The sequence below is a fragment of the Rhamphochromis longiceps genome, linkage group LG7 (assembly GCF_057381845.1).
Source record: "Rhamphochromis longiceps isolate RC_006_pf linkage group LG7, R_longiceps_female_GT1.1, whole genome shotgun sequence".
NCBI lineage: Eukaryota > Metazoa > Chordata > Actinopteri > Cichliformes > Cichlidae > Rhamphochromis > Rhamphochromis longiceps.
Window position 1 is genome coordinate 59,333,394 of NC_140563.1, and position 20,208 is coordinate 59,353,601.

General features: G+C 39.7%; 1 protein-coding gene across 4 annotated transcripts in view; it reads right to left on the reverse strand.

The window, feature by feature from the left end:
- pam (peptidylglycine alpha-amidating monooxygenase) overlaps nucleotides 1–20,195 on the reverse strand; it is a 56,140-nt gene extending 35,945 nt beyond the window's left edge. Inside the window, exons 1-3 of one of the 4 annotated variants that reach the window (XM_085414579.1) lie at nucleotides 20,114–20,195; nucleotides 8,260–8,440; nucleotides 7,948–8,026 (exon numbers count right to left, since the gene is read on the reverse strand). In XM_085414579.1, coding sequence (XP_085270705.1) covers nucleotides 7,948–8,026; nucleotides 8,260–8,354 — 174 coding nt within the window. In that variant the 5' untranslated portion in view covers nucleotides 8,355–8,440; nucleotides 20,114–20,195. Of the gene's footprint in view, nucleotides 1–7,947; nucleotides 8,069–8,259; nucleotides 8,441–20,113 lie in introns of all 4 variants that reach the window. The other 3 variants (XM_085414577.1, XM_085414580.1, XM_085414578.1) reach the window with 3 other exon arrangements.
- Between the last annotated feature and the right edge of the window lie 13 nt (nucleotides 20,196–20,208).

A 20,208-nucleotide genomic window follows, 5' to 3' on the forward strand; every position in this document is an offset into this window, starting at 1 on the left:
CAAGTTTTGTGAGGTGCTTTCGTGATATTTAATGGATTGGATTACATTTTTTATTTTTCTCCGATATCCGATCCAGTAATTTAGGTCAGTATCGGACCGATACCAATACGTAATATCGGATCGGTCCATCTCTACTAAGAACTCTCTTTTTGTTCTTACTTTATGGCTTAAAAAAAAAAAAAAAATCGAGATATATATCTTATATCGCCGTCCAGGTAAAAAATATCGAGATATGAATTTTGGGTCATATCGCCCAGCCCTAGTTGCTATTAGAGCAGGGCGATATGGCCAAAAATATTTATCACGATATATTTTTGAAAATTTGCGATAACGATATAACTAACGATATAATTGATGTGAGACAAAATACAACTCCACAACAAAAAAAAATGCCATCCGTTTATTTTCACTTAAACAAGCAGCCGTTTTTTAGATGCATTAAAGCTATATAGAAATGTAACAGTGCAAATGCAAATTCCTTGCTGAAAGTTTAACCAAAAGGCATTTCCAGTAGAAATGGGCTGAGATATCCTGAGCATAACCATGTATAATATCCACTGAAGTTAAAAAGAGGTGCTTTGCAACATTAAACTGCAGTGTGCCAAATAAAAAAATCAAATATGTATTTTTCGGACTATAAGGTGCACGGGATTATAAGACACATTAAGTGAAACAAAGCAGTCAGATAAATCAAACTTCATTCAACTCATTCTTCTTGTTTCCTCCACTTCTGTACCTTTGATTCATTAATGCTGTATTCTATCACAGCTGCTCTATTCCCATGTTGTTGCAGTATATTAATGACTAACCTTGTATTGTGGATGGATTATCTCAGTTGTTCTCCTAACTGAAGTTTGGTCCGTTTACAGCATCCTGCCATGCGATTGCATTTGTCTCTAACCATCAGGAACCTTCACGTTAACTTTTATCGAGTGGAAAAGCGTTAGCGTTCATCCTCTAGCTTCACTGTTTATGTTATGCTAACATAGCTGTGTCACTAGCGATCACGCAGCACATCATTATATACCACCTAGCCCAACTTCAGTAACCTTAAAAACATCACTGCTGTTTAGTTTTCTGTCTTCATTTATGTTGGAAGTGATAGCAGAGCTGTACATTTGAATTTTTTCAGAAATCTCTCAGTCAGAACATGCTATATCATGCTTAGGTAGCGAGCTAACTTCCGCTAACTTCTAACTCCGTTAAATGTAATAAATTCTGTTTTCATGGATGCCTGGATGTTAAACTTCATAGTTACACCTGGCAAAGCAGCAATGCTGATCGTTTTATTAAAGATGAAAGAATTTAGACAGTTTTTAACTCTCAGTGATGCTGCAGTGTTTGTTTGACTTTGGGACTTGAAAGGGATGGAGTTTAGGACCAGTGTTGCCAACTCCTCAGTACGGAAAATCGCTATTGGTTGTCCTAAAAGTCGCTAGAAGTCGCTAAATGACGTCATCACCTAATTTGCATAATTGGTCATGCTAATCTAATTGTAACCTATGTTGTTGGAGAGAGAAATAACATCGTGGAAGAGACACAAAGTGAGTAAAAAACGTTCTAAATGCATTTAGAGTTTATTTAGAACTACAAATTAAATTTCTTTTAGCAATTTTTTTTTTTTTAATGTCACAATTCCAACCCTGCTCCTTTACCCGGGCTTGGACCGGCAAAAGTGACCTGAAATAGGCACTCTGGTGGAGTTACTTTGTGTGTGTGTGTGTTTATAAGTAGTTTTAAACCTTGTGATCCACAAAACAGCATAAGAGTAAAAGAAGAACTGACTGCGTTGCAGCACCCGCTGCTTGTTGAAAGTAAAAGCGATACGCGCTTTCACGTCTTTTTTTAGCGACTTTTTTTAGAAAAAAAGTCGCTTTTTTTAGAAAAAAAGTCGCTAAGGGGTCTGAAAACTCGCTAAATATAGCGACAAAGTCGCTAAATTGGCAACACTGTTTAGGACCCAGATTACTCCCAGATTTACGAACGCCTTAGTCCAACAAATACGGCAATAACGCTTGCATGTTCTACCAAAAAAAAAAAAAAAAAGTGCTTTGGTGGGTATCTGACGGACAAACACCAAACCAGTTCTACACCACTGAAGTGGCACCATTTTTACAAAGCCATTCTGGCTCATCCGTTTCACTCAACGATGCGCTTTCTCCCTTCTCATTCTCCGCTGCCGCTATGCTTTTTCGGCCATGTGCGTATGGAAAGAAAGGCACTGTGCATGCACGTTTTATCCATATTCCATTGCGATACTTCATTTTCTTATCGTTGCCTAACATTGTACTGGTATTACTGTGAACAGTATAAGATGGCCCAGCCCTAGTTGCTATCACTTTGTATCTATCACTACGGCCTTTTTCCTCTGCTTATCCACCACTGCTATGTCTGGTTGGTTAGTCAACTACTAGTTTCTCCATCTGCATCTGGTCTCACAAGATCTTACTTTTGTCATTCTCACCACCTTTACACAGCCATACTCAGCACAGATGTTCCTGTATGCCCTGTCTGAAACAATCTTGCACCCTATATTTATATGCCAGATTGTTTCAGGGTCATCTTTGACCCTGCATCTGGGGATCCTGTCTCTATAGATCTTGTGCTTAGAGCTTGTTCCCATTGCTGCCATGAGTCATGCGTCTGAGCCATCTTTCAGTCCAACCTTCTCCAACCATTGGTAAGAATTTTCTATATCAGCCACCTTTCCTGTCTATTGGTAGTGCATGCTGTGCAGGGCAGTTTCTGTTCTTCCTCAGGTTTCTGTTGCCCGGGGCATTTACTAAGCACACGATGAGTTGCAGCCATCTTCCAGATGTACTCATGCATTTTGTTTTTTCACCCTGGATAGTGATAATGGCTCTGACACTCACTAGTCCTTGGCCTCCTTTCCACTTAGTGTGCAGTCTCAGGGTGCTGGACTTGGGGCGAAGCCTTTCAAGGCTTGATCAACCTCCATTGTTGCAGAACAGCTTTAAATTGTTAACCCATTTTGAGTTCCGTGAAAAAGTTTTTGGGTAACCTTACCTTTTGGGTTTGTTGTTGTTTTTTTACCTGTGGCAGTTAACCTTTGTATCATTTTAAACTATTTATTGGACTAGAACAACTTGAATTGTAGTAAATAACTGGAAAAATTGGGGTGTTCTAAAACGCTGACCAACTGTGTAAATAAAATTGAGTTGAATTTAACTGAATTCAAATCAATCCCAGTGAAAATCTGTGAGGTAAACTATAGACCAAAGGCCATGCCAGAAGACCATTACATCTGGAGGAACTTCTTTGAGATTGCCTAAATAAGGATGGGCTGGCATTGCTTATGAGATGAGGCCTGGCTCCAGGGTGGGGCACCCTATCCGGGGCAGAGTGAACTGTTCCTTGATGTTCTACTCTTCTAAATCCCTCTTTGTCTGGTCCCTCACCCAGAACCAATTTGCCATGGGAGACCCTACCAAGCGGCAAAGGCCTCCAGACAACATAGCCCCTGGGATCCCTGGGACACACAAACCCCTCCAGCACCAGCAGGTACCAATTCGCGGAGAAGCTATTCTATTCCATTCTATTTTAATTCTAAGCCTTCTTCTTCAAAGGTGTCTTCCTTTAAATGCATTATAGATCTTATACGTAATAAGTATTTCAAGGATTATTGTCGCAGTGGTATATATGCACTCACTGGTTTCAGTGATACTGTTAATAGGGATGGTGCATAGCGCAGTGTTTACATTTGTATACGTCTCCTCTGATGAGACATTGTGAGTGAGTTGGGGCAGTTGTGCTCTTGGTTGGGTGACTACTTTTAGTCTGGCCACATTGTCAGCTCAGTAGATGCATCGCAGGTGGCTATGTATCATCTAGTATGCCTTAATCAGTATTTTAAAAATAAATAAATAAATAAAACCCTTTCACTCTGAGGGGGGGTGATATGTTTCTCAAGCATGGGTGCTCTACCAGATGCCTGGAAGTTTGAGGCTTTGGCACAGTACTAATTGTGTAATTCTTGATAATGACCTTTGTTGTGCCTGAAATCTGCTTGAGCCAATCTTCCAGTTTCGGGGTTAGAGCCCTCAATTCTTCTATTATTAAGGAACACTGTGGATTTTACCTTCCAGATCTGCTTCAGTTATTCACTCAACCCTGGCACTTCTCTATTTTCTTGTGTTCCTTCTGGCTGATGTTGCTGTCCCTTGGGACTACCACATGTATCACAACTGTGGTCTTCTATTCCTTGTCAACCAACACTGTGTCTGGTTGGTGGCCAACCAGATCTGCCTGTCTGGAAGCCCTTCAGGACCTTAGCCCCATTATTCTCAACCACCTTTAGTGATGTATCCCATTAGGGGATACATCTGTTGTCTCTGGGGCAAAATTTCTCTCTTGGCTCTTGATGAAGGCAGTCGCACTTTCTCCTTCTCCCTCTCCCTTATCTTTCACGCTTGGCATCTCATGTCTTTTGTATAGTCTCGCGTATTCTCTATCCCTAAGAGAGTCTCCCAGACTCTCTAAAAACCTAAAGAAGAATTATGGATTTGCTCAACTGGTCCCTTAATGGAACTGACAACTCCTAGGCTTGGGAGAGCCTAATTGTCCTGCAGAGACGTTTGCTGCCGGATACTCGATGGTCGGTTGCGTCGTGTGTCTTGTGACACTCTCGATGGAGGACATTGAATGAGATCTACCAATTCGGAACTATAATAACAGAGTTCTGGTTGATTGGAGCTGTCTTGGACCTGGCTTATCGAAGAACAAGAAGTGGCTACATATTTTCACACAACTGAGAACTTCTCAGTTGATGTGATGCATGATGTTTTGGAAGGAGTGGCCCAGTACGAACTGAAGTTATTTTTTTTGTATTTAAAAGAACAACATCTTACATTGGGAGAACTGAATTTGAGAATACAAAGTTTTGATTATGGATTCATGGAGAAAAACAATAGGCCAGTAGCTGTGAATTTAGGTGGAGAGTCTAATGATCTGGGACTGAATGCTATTCAGACATGGTGCTTACTGAGGAATGTTCCCCTCATGTTTGGAGATTTGGTAACCTCTACTGACCAACATTGGGACCTACTACTTTTATTACTACAGATAGTTAACATTGTATTTTCTCCTATGTTATCTCAAGGTATGTGTGTATATTTAAAACATTTGATTGTGGAACACCACAAACTGTTCAAGATGTTGTATCCCCAGAAAAAACTTTTACCAAAGCACCATTTTCTTATCCATTATCCTCGCTGCATCCAAAAAAATAGGGCTTGTACTTCATAGTTGGTGCATGTGCTATGAAGGTAAGCACAATTTTTTCAAGAAACAGCTCAAATCATTCAAAAATATCACCAAAACGCTGGCCAAAAAACACCAGGATTATATGGCATACATTTGGCAATCTTCAACAACCTTTAGTCGGTTAGACATTGGTCCAGGAAAAATGGTGTCTTTAGATATGGTAAAAGGAGGTTCTGGAATTGCAATAGCAATGCAACTGCCCAATAGAGTTCAAGTTATGAAAGTGAACTGGGCTAAACAGAATGGTATTGTTTACCGCCCGCATTTGGTTATTTGTGGCAAAGTAGTGTCTGAAATGCCTGTGTTTTACCAGATTGAGTCAGTTCTGATAATACATGAGAAACTGGTACTTCTCACTTTGCCATTATGTACAGTAGCCTTTCATGAACATTTCCACGCTTATGAGTTGACCAGGACAAAGCAAGATTTAGTTGTCTTTCATGTTGACAGCCTGCATTATCCCAGGCCTTTTGACATACAATTGTCGTATGGAGTGAATGACAACGCCCTCTTTGTGGTCCCATATTGCTTTCTCTGGTGAGCATCATAGCTACTGTCATTTGTAAGAGTTTGTTATGCTAATAAATGCTGTTACTGTAACCTGTATGTTTGTAGTTATTTTCATAATATAGGATAGATAGTTGTATTTTGTCATGTTTCTCAGGTCTTTGTCTGAATTTCTACGAATATTATTGCTAAGGATTGTCTTATTGCATTGGAGTCACACTGGGTTAAATATGTACACTTGGGTTTTAAGGGGTATTTATTATTTTCTTCTTTTTTTGGGGTTGTATGGAAGCCCCAAACGCAATTTCATTGTTCTTGACAATGACAATAAATAAATAAATACTAATACTAAAATAGATCACAGCCATTTAGAAATATAGCATCATATGATAAATATGAAAAAATAATGAAAATGAAATATTATTACACACTAGAGTGAACTTGGACTAAAAATAACTCTATAAAGTGAAATCATATTACTCTAAACAGTGTGAATAACCCTCAGTGTTAAATATTTTTACACATTTTGTTGTTAATTTTGACACTAAACTGAGTAGAATTAACACTAAAAAGTTAACACTGGCCATAGAGTAAATTTTACTCTAATTTTGAGTGGGACCAAATGTTATCTGAAGCAGAGTTAAAATCAACTCTGTAAGTGTAAAATTGACACTCTGTTTTTTACTGTGTAGCAAGGAGCAGACGGCTGAGTTTATTGAACTTCACTGAAACAACCCGCAAATTTCATTAAAATTTAATAAACTATCATCTTGTCTTTATTTTTAGTTAGCACATACCTTAAACACTTCAAGCTGACTAATCGCAAAAATAATTGGTGACTAGTCGACTATCGAAAGAATTGTTTGTGGCAGCCCTAGTGCTGAGACGTTTTTTTTCTGTTCTCAAACTGATCTCCCTGTTGGAGCTCAGTCTGGGGGGAGTTCTTTTTCATCCTCATCTTTCCTCATGTTGTGCATTTTCCATTGTTATACCTCTCTGACCTGTCTTCCCCGTGTGATGTTTGTGTATGGTCGGAAGGGTAAGATGGTGCTGGCAAAGGTCACAAAAGCAGAAAGGTGATCATGTATCCATCCAGAGTTGTGCCAGAAACTTGTTAATGGCTACCAAAAGCATTTGGTTAACCTACAACTTGTTTAAGGACACTGAATATTACTGGGCGAATATATATAAATATATTTGAGCCTGCATGTATTAAATGTGTGGACAAAGAAAAATCATGTTTTAAAAATTAAACTTGTGCACTAAATTATTTTATTTTAAAGTCATTAACTATATAAGCTATACAATCATTCTACTTTATTTAAAAGAACAGGTCACACAACTAATTATAAGCCCCAAATTACCATGGCATTCATACCCTTGATAAGTGCGCATAAATTTCTGAAACAAACAACTGATAGATAGGGCTGTTCGATATAACGATATATATTGGATGACGATATAAAAACATCTATCGTTTCATTTTACGCTATCGTTTGCTTCATGGTGTCGCAAAATAAACTGTTCACGGCAATATTTTTTCATCGTTTTGATGGTCACTGTAGTGGCTATATTAATTTCTTAAAGTTCTTTCTTTCTCTTATATTTAATATAACCACACTATGGACGGACAAGCACAACAAGTTAGCAACAACGACCGTAAAACCACCGCATGTCCGCTTGTTTATTTTCCACATAAACCTTTCACAATAAAGCTCAAGATCCTGTTGAGACTTTTCAAAATAAACTGAATCACGTGAAAGAGTATGAAGAGTGTTTACAGATGAGACGCAAAAAAGAGCCGCCAGGTGCTAAAAAATAAACCTTAGAGTCAAATGTTAGAACAGGCTTTTCCCTGCAGCACGCCGTGTAATAAATACTCACAAAGAAAACGGCGGCCATTACAACTTATGTTTGAGAAGGTGTAGTTTCATGTATCGGTTAAAACATTAGACTCCAGGTACAAGACGCCCAGCTGGAAACACTTCACGCAAGTCGAGCTGCCCGAGATTCACAGAATATACAGAAAATTTTATATTTTTGTGATTTATATCGTTATCGGGACGATAGATGTTTTATATCGGGATATGTGATTTTGGTCATATTGCACATCCCTACTGATAGACACACACCAACATTGAGTGGAAACACACTTACCCCAGTTGGGATAACACCAGGCATGCGAAGATCCACAGAGAAGTTGTATGGATTTGCTATTATCTGCTGCTGATTAGTCCTGGACACACATTTACTGGGATTCAGAACATTTTCCTGAGAACTTCAGTAATACAGACAAAATCAATTATTAATAACATGTTCAATTACACCAAAAACACATCAAAACAAGAACCAGCATACCATATCATATACCAATCCATACATTTTTGTGTTTTTATAATTAAAGTTGCTTTAACAGCCTAGTAAGGCTGTAGCTAGACAAAAAATAAAACAATATGTGTATATTTTTACCTTTTAGACACATGCAGAGTACTTTGTATTTTCAAACTGTGGCTGTAAAGAATGAATGTTAGCACCACCACACAGGATGCAGGAACTCCCATCATTCCAGTGATTATCAGTGTAATGTCTCTATGCTGAAAATGTAAAAATAGATGCTGTCACTGTCAAACAAAAATCCTGGAGCAGAAACCTGGAGAACAAAAACAAAAAACAAAAACATGCTAAATGCAAAAGTGACAGATATAGAACCCAATAAGGCAGCAATATATAATTATTTTGTTAACAAAATGTGTCCATTAGACAGTAAACACTGTTTAATTGACACATCTACCTGGTGAGTTTGATATAATATTAAAGCTTAGGGGAGTAAAGTTTAATGCGAGATAAAATATCATGATATTACAGAAATCACAAAATTTCACGTTACTGAAAAGGTCAAGGTTGTTTTTGAATAGATGTAGAGATGGAAATTGATGGGAATTCACTTTCTATACTAGTCTTAGAATTTAAATCATAATGGAATTATCACAGAATTTTTCAGCTGGCCCAAATTGGTTTCAGATTCATCTACAACTACAACATCTACAACTCTTTCCATTCATAGAGTGTGTTAATTATTATCCAGTAAGGATACCATTGTTCCCTAAAGGGTGGACAGGAAATTGCAGGATCTAGGATTGAGCAGCTCTCTCTGCAGCTGGATCCTTAACTTCCTGTCTGACAGACACCAGGTGGTCAGACTGGGCAGCATCACCTTATCCCCAGTCATAATGAAAACTGGTGCTCCACAGGGGTGTGTACTGGGCCCTCTCCTGTACTCACGCTACACCACAACTGCACGGCCACTAGCAACTCCAATTTCATTGTTTCAGGTTTTGTGGACAACACAACAGTGATGGGTCTTATCACCAAAGGTGATGAGGCAGCTTACAAGGTGCGAAAAGAATCATCTCATCCTTAACGTCACAGAGACAAAAGAGATGATAGTGGACTTCTGAAGGTGTAGAGAAGCAAATGTCCCCATTACCATCAATGGTGCTGCTGTGAGTGAGCAGCTTTCGTTTCCCAGGTGTACGTGTGTGTGTGTGTGTGTGTGTGTGTGTGTGTGTGTGTGTGTGTGTGTGTGTGTGTGTGTGTATATATATATATATATATATATATTAGGGGTGCAACGATATTCGTATCGATATTGAACCGTTCGATACAGTGCTTTCGGTTCGGTACGCATATGTATCGAACAATACAATTTTTTTCAATTTTTTTTTTTTTTTTTTTTTTTTTGTGTCCCGTTTGGATCTATAGCCATCAGAATTGTTGTCTTGAGGCCAAGAAAGATGCCAAGAGGATTTATTTTAAGTGGATCATCATATTGGTCCATTTGATTGACCTTTATTATAATTATGAATTTATTTTATTTTCAGTTGCAAACGGGACAGACATGACTGTGGGATAGGACAGGGGGAAAGAATGAAAGAAAGAGGGGGAGAGAAAGAAAGAAAACCAAAGGGGAGAAAAAAAAAAAAGAACAATACAAAATTTGTAATTTATTTTATCAACTTTCCTTCTGACGATGCTGTCTGTGTTGAGCGCTCAGTGAATCTGCATTTGACTACTCCGCCTAGGCTCGAGAGTGCAGCCTAGGCGGAGTAGTCGAACGCAGATTCACTGAGCACTCAACACAGACAGCATGGTCAGAAGGAAGAGCGCAGGGCAAGCTAGCGAGACAGAAGTGGACCTCCCCACCCTCATTCAGATCTGGCGTTTGGAATTATTTTGGTTTTCATGTGACGTATGACCCTGAAGGTAAGCGAGTCATGGACTAAAGTAAAACAGTATGTTGGATGTGCCATGCAATGCTCAATTACATGGGTGGGAGCTAGTGTGTTAGCGCAGTTAGCTCGTTAACGTGTTGGCCGTCTAGCCCCTCTGTATAGGGTAGCTCGTTAACGGAGATTTGCCGTGTTGTGGCGTTAAGGTTATTTCAACGAGATTAACCTGAAAGCACTAGTGGGAACACAACGAATATGACTGCACATTTACACCGACATCATCCTAGTGCAAAGACAAAAACAACAAGCATGCATGCTACAAACTTTAGCCGAGTCATTTAGACAGCTGTTAGCACAGGATTCTCCTTATGGAGACCTGATATGTTTAATATGCTGCTGAGAATATAGCCCAGAAGAAGCGGATAGTATAGCTTTTATTTTGGAAAGAGACATTTCTCTGTAATAAACTCTCTTTTCCAAAGATGAGTGATTCCTCAATCAGATACAGGGCTCGCAATATCGCTAGCCCGACGTCCCGGGGCTATCTCTGCCCTGCCTGTCGGGCTATTGTAGGAAGGAAAAATATATGTCAATGCTTTTGCATTCTTTCAGAAATGTAGCTGGGTAATTATGTCATTGGGTGAGCCACTGTCAATATGTGACATATTGAAATCGTGTTTGAATTTGCGCTTGTTTTTTTGCTTTCACTTTGCAATCGCGCGAACTGTGTATAGAGAGCGACAGCACTGATCTGTGAGTGATGATAATTTGTGCACCAATTCCTCTGACATCGTCTTATTAATTGTTAGCTTACTATGCAAACATGACAAGTGAAATCTCCCGCAGCTTAAACATGTGAGAGGTTGATCGCGCAGAGAATCGCTGAGCTTATGTGAGTGCGGCAGGATATATATTTCACTACGATGACCTGGATGATTGAGAACCTTCACAGACAGATATATATTTTAGTTCTGCTGAGCCAAATAAGACAGGTCAGGGTGAAGAAGTGACAGCCAAAGAAAAGCTTACCACAAAACGGAGAAGTTATGACAAATCAGACTATAAGGCAAAAAGAAAGTGCAGCTTTATGGTTTCATGGACAAAAGAATTTCTGTGGCTGCAATATGACGAGCTAAAAAACAACACGCACAAGGGTTAGGGTTAAATTTAAAAACTGTACTTTTGTGTTAAAATATATATTTATAATTTTAATAAATGACAAATTAAAAAGGCATGAACATTTTTTTTTGTATTGAAAAAATATCGAACCGTGACACCAAAGTATCGAACCGAACCGAACCGTGAATTTTGTGTATCGTTGCACCCCTAATATATATATATATATATATATATATATATATATATATATATATATATCATATATAAAAGACGAACGTCTATTGTTTCTTCTCGGGTTCCCCAAGTCCAGCACCCTGAGGCTGTACGCTAAGCGGAAGGAAGGGGGCCGGGGACTGGTGAGTGTCAGCACCACAGTCCAGGATGAGACAAGGAACATCCAAGAATACATTGGGAAGATGGCCCCAACTGACCGAGTGCTCAGTGAATACCTCAGGCAGCAGAAACCCAAGAAAGAGGAGGGAGACGAGGAACCATCATGGAAGGACAGGCCCTGCACGGTATGTACCACCGGCAGATAGAGGAGGTGGCTGATATCCTGAAATCCTACCAGTGGCTGGACAAAGCTGGACTGAAAGACAGCACAGAGGCACTAATCATGGCAGCACAAGAACAAGCTCTGAGCACAAGATCCATAGAGGCTGGGGTCTATCACACCAGGCAAGACCCCAGGTGCAGGTTGTGTAAAGATGCCCCAGAGACAATCCAGCACATAACAGCAGGGTGCAAGATGCTAGCAGGCAAGGCATACATGGAACGCCATAACCAAGTGGCCGGCATAGTGTACAGGAACATCTGTGCCGAGTACAACCTGGAAGTCCCGAGGTCAAAATGGGAGATGCCCCCAAGGGTGGTGGAGAATGACCGAGCTAAGATCCTGTGGGACTTCCAGATACAGACGGACAAAATGGTGGTGGCTAACCAACCGGACATAGTGGTGGTAGACAAACAGAAGAAGACGGCCGTAGTGATCGATGTAGCGGTTCCGAATGACAGCAATATCAGGAAGAAGGAACACGAGAAGCTGGAGAAATACCAAGGGCTCAGAGAAGAGCTCGAGAGGATGTGGAGGGTGAAGGTAACGGTGGTCCCCGTGGTAATCGGAGCACTAGGTGCGGTGACTCCCAAGCTAGGCGAGTGGCTCCAGCAGATCCCGGGAATAACATCGGAGATCTCTGTCCAGAAGAGCGCAGTCCTGGGAACAGCTAAGATACTGCGCAGGACCCTCAAGCTCCCAGGCCTCTGGTAGAGGACCCGAGCTTGAAGGATAAACCGCCCGCAGGGGCGTGCTGGGTGTTTTTTTTTTTTTTTTTATATGTGTGTATATATATATATATATATATATATATATATATATATATATATATATATATATTTTTTTTTTTTTTTTTTTGTTCATTTAATCAATTCAGGATTTATTGAATCGATATTGCATTATTTAAGAACTAAAATCAATTTGAATCGGGGAAATCGATTTTTTAAACCCACTCTAAGTCACATATGACATCTAACGGTCTTGTGGACATAATGGTTGATTTTGTAACATGAGGGTGTGCTGCCTCACGTTGTTTGATGAGCTCTAACAAAAGTTCCAAGCTAAATAATGCAATCATCACCACAAAAGTGATAAACTAAAATGCTCCCCCACGCCCCCGTATGTTCTGTGTCATTGTGGTATTTTAATGTCATCAGTCTGAAATGCACTGACTTCCTCAAAATGTCTTGCTTAACTCATAGTCTCATTGGTCCAACACAAGTACTAATTTATTAGTATTATTCATACATACAACAAATGCAGCAAAACAATTAACAGCAATGAAAAAGTAGTTCATTTCAGGTGAGCAGACTAGCAGGGCAAAGTTATGTCGATATGGTGTGATCAATAGTCCAATATAAAGCCCTAACCCCTGAGTCCAAACCCTATCCCTAATGCCTTGACTGCCACAGACAAGCAGGGATCAGGCGATTGGCATTTTGACTGCTAAAATGAATCCTGCAACTGTAACCAAATTGCTATATTGTTCCATTTTCAAGACCTCTTTGAATATTTAACCCAAAAGAGTTGATGGGCATGCCATGTGTCCAAATAAAATGACAGATTTTAGATGACATAGCACAAGACCCACTCTCATCAAGTCAGAAGTGCAGACTTAAAACTATGGGCTCAAATTGTGGTCATAAATATTTTGTACTTGTAAATCAGGATTTGTATGTGTAAAAATAATTTGTGTGTGTGTAAAAAAGTTTTGTATGTGTAAAAAGAATTTGTGTGCGTGTAAAAAAGATTTGTATGTGTAAAAAGAATTTGTGCGTGCGTAATAAAGATGTGTATTTGTAAAAAGAATTTGTGTGTGCATAAAAAAGATTTGTATGTGTAAAAAGAATTTGTGTGTGGAGTTAGCCAAAAAATACGTGTGAAACTCTGCACTCAAGTTTCAAGTTACAAGTACGAATTTTGACCCTATTTTTCTTCATTTCATCTGATTGGCCAATGTCATATCAATCACAAATTTAACAATCCAATTGGAGAACAGATGGGTTTGGCTAATGGAGGGGTGCTTTATGGAGCTTCAGGTCCTTGAAGGGAATAAATGCCCTTTTACATGCCAGCCCAGCATTTTATTCATCACCACGATGGAAAACAGTCTGTGGTGGTCCGAGTTTGGTGATTTTTGTGTCACAGGTTTACGTGCTTAATACAGGGACCTCCAGAGCCTTTTCAACATCCATTGGATGTACAACGTACAGCTTATTACACCAGCATGCATCTGCTCTTATATAACTATTATTAGTTTACAGCTTTAAGCCCCACGCCCCCGGTACCGGGGGCAAAAAGGAGGAGATCACATTTAATCGGTTATAACACGGGGTGAGAAATATAAGTCCAGACATGTGTGGTATCCACAGAAACCTCTGAATCTCAGCTAAAATGTCATATAACCAATTTCTACAACCACCAAACACATGGAAAACAAGCCATGATTAAAAGAGCAGTTACGTAAATGTGCAGAAGACCGCCAAACAAACAAAATCAAACCGGAAATTCTCCAGACTTCATGTAACCGGCTAAAGATAGGCTGGTTAGCTTCCAGAGCTATCACTGACTCCACACACCAAGTTTCACCACGATCAGACCAAAATTCACTGAATGAGCTGCAAAAGAAGACCACAAAAACACATAGCGACACAAATGCGCTAAGACAGAGATTGGCTTACGGTCCCAATTTCCTCCGTTATTGTCGCCGGTAGACGGTAGCCACGTGATTATCAGAAGTTACCACGCCTACCTAGCTGTATCAGAGCCGTTTTCCGTCAACAATCTCCATTTTAGACCCACCTACAGACACGTGACTGGACAGACACCACATGCAGCAAATTTGGGCCCACGTGGATTTTGGCATTGTAACGTCTGATTGGTCAAAGGAGCTTGCAAAGAAAAGGAGCAAAGAAAAGGAGCTTTGCAAGCTCCTTTGACTACGATGACCTGGATGACTGAGAACCTTCACAGACAACGTCTGATTGGTTGAAGTGACGTGAACGTGGCATCGTTACTTTGATTCTATTGGCTAAAACGATTAAAAAGAGGTGTCAATCATGCAAATTGACCAAAAGAAACCAAAGTTACAGCCCCTCTGAGTTTAAAGGGCCAGAGACCAATTAAACGCTTCATGCACACTGCAGAAAAGGGCCATTACCATGTAAATGTGTGGTTAATTCTTCAAAAATATATTTTAAAAAAAGCATTTTTAGGCCTGTTAATAAAATTAATTAATTTGCTCTTCAATACCTAAAAAATTCAACTGGCACGGTGTCCAATTGTGTGCCAAAATTGGACATTTTTGTACAACGTCTGGATATTCATGTATAGACAGGGCTGTAATTTTTCACTGTTTCACTTTAGAAACATAAATCTTTGCACAGATGATGTTTATATGTTGGTTACTGAAATCCTGGAACCAAATGTGATCTGAGGCATATTTTTAAAAGGGTTATATTAGGGCTGCTCAATTAATCGAATTTTAATCACGATTACGATCTGGGCTTTCAACGATCATTAAAAATGACTGAGCCGATTATTAGCCCCTCCCTCGTGCTTTACTCTCGCGCTGCTCCGTGTGGCAAATCGAGCGCACCTCTCTGCATTTCGAACACGCATCACAACAATTAAGAGGACCCAAGGGAAGCTCGGAAAGCTAAGCAGAAGTTATTTGGAGAGGAGAGTGACTGCCGTTGGTTGAAAAGAGAGGTAAAAAAAAAAAAAACTTCAGTGGTGTGGAAACATTATGGGTTCGCGGAGTCAGATGTAGATCAAGTAGACATAGTGTGTAAACTTTGCTACGGTGTCATAGCTGCACCACAGAGCAACACTGCAAAGTTCATTAAACATAGATGTTTACATTTTTCATTTATTTTTTATATTGCAAACATTTGCACTGTTATCAGTATTTGCACACTATTTTATATTATTTTTTAAAGTCATTATTCAATACATTGTTATTGTTAACCCTTTAAATCCCCGTAGAACCGGAACCGTGTAAGCTAGCGCAATAATTTGTTTTGCATATGAAACCGGAGGAGTTGTACTTACATCTTATGCCATCAGCTTGTCCTCGGTCACGGTTTCCTTCCACATAAAGCTTTGCAAAAATTGCATAAAAAGCGCTTGCAGGAACAAAAACATAATATTCCAGAAACATGCTTTGCCGATCCGATCAGCTGTTCGTAACACTTCCCACAGTGAAAAAGACGTCAACGCGAACTATCGCATGTCCGCCATTTCCTGTTCGAAACCGGAAGTGACGTCATTTTGGCAGAAAATTTAGTTTTTTACTTGTAGGCCTTAAAAGCCTATACTGGTGTTTTTATAAGTCATGTTTGACTCTATACTTTTCTGAATAGTTGCTGGGATGCTTAGAACTCGAATTGCACTGCTGGAAATAGTTTGTTTTGATGCACATGCTGTTTTCTTTGCAAATTTGCATCATAAGATTGTTTTTTGTTTTTCCTGCAGTATATAAAAATTGCTGTATCTCCAAAATAAAACTATGAAGACACTCAAAATAAATTTCCTGTGGTGGGAAACTATTTTTTGCAACTTTTTTGTATTTAAAGTTTTGAGGGATAAGCCTCTTAAATTTCCCCAAGTAGAAATATATGTTAAAAAAAAAAAAAAAAAAACGATTTTCAATTTTTTTGTTGTTTATTGCACTTTTTTGCAATTAATGTAATTACTATGGACTTAATGCATACATATTATTAAAATATGGGCTATAACAGTTGCATTGATGTATAGCAACTTGAAATGCTCCCAAAAATGGCACTACAGCATGTAAAAAAATATATATATAAGCTCTGGCGGACTTGTTTCTATGGTAGGTCTTAAAGGGTTAAATAAATATCGTCAAATAATCGAGATCTCAATTTCAGTGAAAATAATCGTGATTATCATTTTTGCCATAATCGAGCAGCCCTAGGTTATATGCTAAAAATTAAAAAAAAAAAAAAATTAGGCAAGGATAAAATATACTTACTTTTTCTGTGTTACAGTCTCAGTAACTGTGACACAGTAATATCTGCTTCAATATTTACACCGCTGATGAAATCTCACAAGTGTTAGCTTTATTTTGATACCAGGATTGTAAGGACAGAGTTTGTAATTGCAGAGAAATAATTAATTAGATTTGGGCATTACATTTTCGAGCAGGAAGCTCAGAAACCCCCTTGGGGCTTAAGAGGTTAAGGTATGTGCTAACTAAAAAAAAAGCCAAGATGATAGTTTATTAAATTTTAATGAAATTTGCAGATTGTTTCGGTGGAGTTTAATAAACTCAGCCATCTGCGCCTTGCTATCTAAAATATAAAAGGACACCTGAGTATATTCTCGACCATCTCACACTTCTGACAATCAGTTGTCTGCTTGACGTGTATTCAGCTGTGTAAAAACTATAACTTTAATCTCAGCCAAATCGATTTACTCAGGAACAAATAAAATACTGAAAAAAAAAAAAAACCAAACAATAACATTTTTAAGTTATCTAAGTGACTCATATATCATGTTTAACCTGAGTAGCAAAAGACGGCGGTGGGCTTGAAAACAATTTGCCGGGAGTCCGGTGTTCTCACGGGCTCTATCGAGACTTGAGCTATGTTGTCCGGTATCGAGCTACGATACCGGACACTGCTTCTTCTTCTTCTGGGTTTAACAGCAGCTGGCATCCTTGTACATGCAGTGCTGTCATCTTCTGTTTCAGTCCATTATTACACTCTTAAATACTACTACTTATTCCTGCGTCTTTTGGGATCTTACAAAGCTTCAAACGACGCGTCAACTATTAAATTAGTCATCGATGACTTTGATAGTCGACGTAATCGTGACTAGTCGACTAATCGTGGCAGCCCTAACATCCATCCATCTTCTTTTGCTTTTCCAGGGCCTGGTCGCGGGGGCAGCAGCCTAAGCAGCCACCTCCTCCAGCTTGTCTGAAGGAACACCAAGGCGTTCCCAAACCAGCCGAGATATAATCTCTCCAGCGTGTCCTGGGTCTGCCCCGGGGCCTCCTCCTGGTGGGACATGCCCAGAACACCTCACCCAAGAGGCACCTCAGGAGGCATCTTTGTCAGATGCCCAAACCACCTCAACTGGCTCTTTTTCATGTGGAGGAGCAGCAGCTTTACTCTGAGACCCTTCCAGATGGCTGAACCTCTCACCCTTTCTCTAAGGGAGAGGCCAGCAACCCTTCTGAGGAAGCTCATTTTTGCCGCTTGTGATCGCGATCTCGTTCTTTCGGTCACTACCCACAGCTCTCTCTTCACCACAGCGGACTGATACCGGGTTCACATCACTGCAGCCACAGCACCAATCCGTCTGTCGATCTCCCGCTCTCTTCTCCCATCACTCGTGTACAAAACCCAGAGATACTTATACTCCTCTGACCGGGAGTGGGCCCTCCATCCTTTTCCAGCTAAGGACCATGGACTCAGTTTTGGAGGTGCTGATTCTCATTCCCACCGCTTCACAATGAGTTGCGAAATATTCCAGTGCGAGCTGGACGCCATCACCCAATAAAGCCAAAAGAACCACATCCTCCGCGAAAAGCTGAGATGAGATTCTGAGACCACCCAAGTGAAAGCCTTCCGCTACGTCTCTAGGCTAGAAATTCTGTCCATAAAAACTGTGAACAGAATCGGTGAAAAAAGGGAACCAGGGAACCCCTGGCATAGCCAGCAACTTACTGCCGGCTATGCAACGGTTGTATAAGGATTGAATGGCCCATAGCAATGGGCCAAACACCCCATACTCCTGGAGCACCTTCCACAGGACACTCCGAGGGACACAGTTGAATGCATTCTCCAAATCCACAAAACACATGTAGACTGGTTAGGCCAACTGTCATGCACCCTCAAGTATCCGTGAGAGGATAATAACCTGGTCCAGTGTTCCACGACCAGGATAAAAACCACATTGCTCCTCCTGTATCCGAGATTCGACAAACAGATGCACCCTACTTTCCAGCACCCTGGAACAGACTTTCCCAGGGAGGCTGAGGGGACGACATAGATATTGTCTGTCTTATTGTGGACACGAACTAATTTTTGGAGTGGCACAAATGATTTGTGTGGCATGATTATGATTATTATTTTATAGATAGTTATACCAAAAAAGCTTGAGACATTTTCTGCATTTTAATTCTGTTTTCATTGTAAAAAAAAAATCTTTTTCCTACTGAGATTTTTTGTTTTGTGTGATTTTAGGTCTATTGTGTTAATACAGTATGTGAAAATGAAAATATAACTGTTAATTGAGACAAAACGCACATATTGACTCAAATTTGCCTTAAAATTCAACATGCCAAAAGAATATGCTGGAAGTGGATCAAGTGGATCAGGAAAACCTTTAGGCAAGTTTATGTGTGTGTCAGACTCTCTTGCAATTTATCTAGAGCTATAGTTCTAAATGCTTTCTGAAGGCCTTTCGGGGATTTTCAGAGAAAGCAGTATCTGAACAGTATTTGAAAGTCATGTCCTTAAGAAATAGTAAAAAATGCTATCTGAATGAGGCTTGTAGCAAAACGTGCTTTGAAACAGTCTTTTCAATTTTTTCTTTTCAAATACTCAAAAACGTAAATGTGATGATAACATCATTATGGCAAAATCCAAACAACAACAACTGCTTTTCTCCTCTACTTGAAACCCAGAGAATGCTTATTAATGGCGAAAGAAAAATAACCGAGATGCTTTGCTTGCTTGGTGACTCATCATCTGTTAACAGATAACAGAGTAGGGTGGCTTTAACAGAGGAGGAGTGAGAAGGGGAAGCTCTGTTGACATCAGAACCCAGGAGACGGAGGAAACTATGGAAACAGGGCTATTCCCACACGTCAAAAACAATGCAAGGCTTACTGAACATCTTCACATGTATACTATTACGTACATACTAACATTAAGCATCTTTTAAAAAACAAAAAAATCATTGCAATATAAGGGTAGACACGTTCATACATTTTATGACATGACAGCTGGTCGGTGCCTATAACGACAAGCGTGTAGCTATTACGTGAGAATTTATTTATTCGACTGATTGATTGATTGAGCGTTTGTTTTTTAATAATGCAAAAATAGCACTGGCGTGACGACTAAACATATGTCACGCCTGGACATAGACCGGAAGCTACAAAGGGAAAATGCATCGATTTAGCGAATCGATACATATACATGACCTTATATCTAAGCAAGCGAAATCTAAAGAAAAATGTAGCTAGGGGTTTCCTACAACTAAGTCTACCTTATCAGGTTACTAAAAAGGCAACTTTATTATCGGTTTTCCACATAAGCTAACGCCCGCCATCTGTTAAGCTGGTTCGTTTTTTGTCAGGTTATCAGTTTCACTACAATAGCAAAAGTACTATAGAGCTTGATTAAAGATTCTGAAGATATGAATTTTGAAAGTGAAAAGATACCTGCACGCTGCCACTCAGCGTCTTCCACTCGCCTGTTATTGTAATAACCTATGCTTCCTTGAGCTTAAGCAGTGGCGTCCACACTTTCACTTTTC